At 43.5% G+C, this 3,646-nt stretch overlaps 1 protein-coding gene across 1 annotated transcript; it reads left to right on the plus strand.

The window, feature by feature from the left end:
- Window positions 1-957, plus strand: LOC128185536 (uncharacterized). Its single transcript, XM_052855111.1, has one exon. It carries the CDS (start codon window positions 1-3, stop codon window positions 955-957), a length of 957 nt encoding a protein of 318 aa, XP_052711071.1.
- The last annotated feature ends 2,689 nt before the right edge of the window (window positions 958-3,646 follow it).

Below are 3,646 nucleotides of genomic sequence, written 5' to 3' on the forward strand. Positions count from 1 at the left end.
ATGACTGAAGGTTTAGAACAAGCCACAAATATTGTTGCTGGTACGATACAGCAAGGGTTTACTGAACTTAGTACGACAGTGAATGAGAAACTCAAACAAATTAAAATTGCCATTAAAAAGCAAGAAATCATAATTGATACACCTCCTTTTTCGGGGAAGCCGTCGGAATTCCGGGCTTGGATAAATGCAATAAACAAAACTTTGGTCTTAAATCCCCATTTGACAGATGATGAAAAAGTCCGTCTTGCTCTAAGACATAGTAGGGGGGATGTAAGTGACTATATCGGCCTGTACATTGAACAGCGCGTGCATGACCAAACTGTAGAAAGGGGATGGGGGCACCTGAAAAACCAACTAATTTTAAGATTTGGGGAATGTAATGACAAACATCACGCATATGCATCCCTGTTCAAAATTAAACAAAAACCTGAAGAAAATGTCCAAGTGTACAGCACTCGACTCTCTCGACTGGCCCTCGACGCATTTGACAGCCTTGACCCTCCTGAGGTACAGCGCCAGTTGGTACAATTGTTCATTGACGGTATGTCCGACGATCACATGAAAATCAAAATCATGCATCAAAAGCCGACTACGCTGACGGCTGCCGCGGATAGCGCGCTTTCAATACAGAACTTTCATACCGAGGTTAAAATGCGGTTAGGGAAAGAGTTTGTCCCGACGCGAGATCCGGAAGAGGTGGTATTTCCCAGGCTCAGACCTGTCGCGCCTGATCCGCCTAACCCTATCCCAACTTTAAATCCTCAAAACCCCCTCCCTGCCCCTCGCACTATTGTGCCTATGGAAATAGGTCACATGCGGTATAGAAGAAGGCCCAGAACTGAACAATTTGAGAATGCATGCTTTAATTGTAAAAGAGAAGGTCACATAGCTCAAAATTGCCCCGAAAGAACAAGACAGCCCCAAGCTCGAAAACGTCCCACCCCGAAACCCGTTTAAACTAGAAACCCTCCGTCGCAATGAGGCCGGCGGCGGAGGAGGAGGAAAGGTCAGAGTAGGAGAACTAAGTAATCAATCACCCGCCAAGAGGTTAAAATCAGCTTTCATTAATTTTGCTGGTAGTCCAAATTCTTGTTTAATTAAAGTTCAGAACCAGAAACTCAGGGCTTTAGTGGATACTGGAGCAGAGGTGAGTCTTATCAAACGGAAAATTTACGATTCACTAAAATACAAACCAGAATTACAAAGAAAAAGGTTAAATTTAATGGGTGTGGATTTATCCCCCCTAGACATAGATGGAGTGGCTAGAATCTCTTTAATTATTGGCGGAAATAGTGTTGTACAAGATTTTTATGTAACGCGCTCAATGTCCAGAAATGTTATCCTTGGGCGTGATTGGTTGCTTAGTAATGGTGTTAGGTTGTATTTTGACCTAAAATCTTTAAGAATTAAGAATGCGTATGTACCCCTGGAGGAGGATGTGCACATCTCCTCTGTAGAAAAAGGTACGAATTGCAGACTAGCCTCACTGCAAATTAATGATACTATCGTACCATTGGATGATGATTTGTGCATATCTTCCCTGCTACAAACCACGGGTAAAGTTAAAATAAAACCACTGAAGTATGTCTTGGAATCCCCCATGCAGAACAAGAAAATCCAGCTGTGGGCAATGTGTATGGCTGGGTATGACTGTACCGTAGAATATATTGCGGGTACAGAAAACTCTTGTGCTGACCTCCTCTCTCGGATAGATCACTCACTACTGACTGATAACTCTGATATTTGCACAGAGACGGGACCGGATGTAAGCGACAAGACATACGAGATCGGAGTCCTTGATTCTTCTAATTTTCGTCCTAATTTTCGTCCTAAGGATCATATGGACTCCACAATCGAAGACGAAGGGCCAGAAGCTCTCAATGACAAGTTCCGAGACGAAAGGACGGACTCCTCCGATGAGGATGACATACCACTGGCCGAACAACAGAGTCGAATAAGACATAGAGAAGAACTCCTCCGATGAGGATGACATACCACTGGCCGAACAACAGAGTCGAATAAGACATAGAGAAGAACGTTTAGCTGATAGGCTAGATGAACGTAGTGACCAGATAAAACTTGACCCCGACGACGTTAAGACCGATGAGACTGTGCATGGTGACGTTGAACCACTGACAGACGAGCAACTTAGTGGGGATGATATAATGTCAAATTCGGACCAAGACATGTCAATTGTAGAGGTCAAGGTCAAGAGGCCCAAATCAAGGAGCAGTAAGGCTAAGGGTCTCTTGAAAGCACTGTATCAATTTTTGTAAACTCGTATATACCCTCACCACGTGGATTTTAAAATCCGGACGATATTTACGTCTTTAGGTCATAATGACTGACTTAAGCGTGGGAATAGCTAGATACATGGTTGCAGCTTTGTAAGTAAGATAAATTTGGTTTTTTTTATTATAGATGGGACACAGCCACTATTTGAGATTTCTGGCTGTCCTGCTGCAGCAGGTACAGCCCCAACCGGAAGAGGAACCACTAGAACAACCAACGTGGGAAGAGCAAGTGGAGGCCTTTTTAAATAGCACGTGTTCACACTCTAGGGTCCGGAAATTACAAACGATGGCCGTCTTAAGCGAGACGACAGGATGGCTCGAAGGACAGGGGATCGATATACTTTTGATCCCTGTAGCGGAACGGATCCGGGGGTACAATGCTGTCGCCTGGATGGCAGCTCAACAAGGGCCCCGCCTTCAACTGAAGCCAGCTGTCGAACGGGCCCTTCTTTTCAGTGGTCACAAAATCTGGCAGGAAAAGGCCTACTACTTGTACCAGGACTTTTCGGACTCCGAAGAAGACCTAGATTTTAATAATAACAACAAAGAGGTACGTTGGGGTTTTTACCCAACTCCTCCTTCACCCACCTCGGGCGGCCCAGAGATTGTGCCCCTACTCGAAGGAGGGGAGTGGGACGACCTCGACCTCGACCAAGTTGATTAAATTCCTTTTTCCTTTTTACTATATGATAGTATGTAGTCAATAAAGGCTCTATAATCCTAAACTTTTCTTGTTTGTTCTTATTTGTACGGTATGATTTCGACTTCGACAAATAAGGGTTACCTTTCGACAAATAAGGAAAACAATAGGATTTCGACCAATAAGGAATTATTCTAAGTAAGGCCACATTGTCTTTTCAGGGAGAATATGTGGGTTCCTATTTGCCCCCTGGTTAGGATGTGCTTCCTGGTTGGATCCTTGGTTCCGTGGACTACGACGGGAATTTTATTACGGGAAAATGTCGTATTTAGAAAGATAAATGAAATTTCACCTACTCGCAGTCAATGGTCGGTAGCGATGGTAGAGACCTTTGATAATTACGATGAAATTATCTCTCAGTTGTATGTCCAACTAAATCGGACTCGTCTCTTTGCTGCTGCCTTGAGTAAATATTATTTTCTTAAACGGAATAAGGAACATTTTAAAAAGATAACCGATAGCGCCCAACTTGAAATTGATAATGTGGAAGTTGTCTATCAAAGGATTCGGAACTTGTTGCATAATGTAAGGTACCTCACGAACGATAATAACAATCGACGTAAACGGGGATTGTTACCTTTTGTGGGATCTGCCCTATCTTTCTTGTTTGGTACTGTTTCGGACGGGGACTTGAACGAAATTAGAAATCAAA

Source organism: Crassostrea angulata, chromosome 5 (genome assembly GCF_025612915.1).
Source record: "Crassostrea angulata isolate pt1a10 chromosome 5, ASM2561291v2, whole genome shotgun sequence".
NCBI lineage: Eukaryota > Metazoa > Mollusca > Bivalvia > Ostreida > Ostreidae > Magallana > Magallana angulata.

Bases quoted from the DNA above. Each gene is read 5' to 3' on its own strand.
- LOC128185536 (XM_052855111.1), top strand. From the start codon at position 1: ATGACTGAAGGTTTAGAACAAGCCACAAATATTGTTGCTGGTACGATA.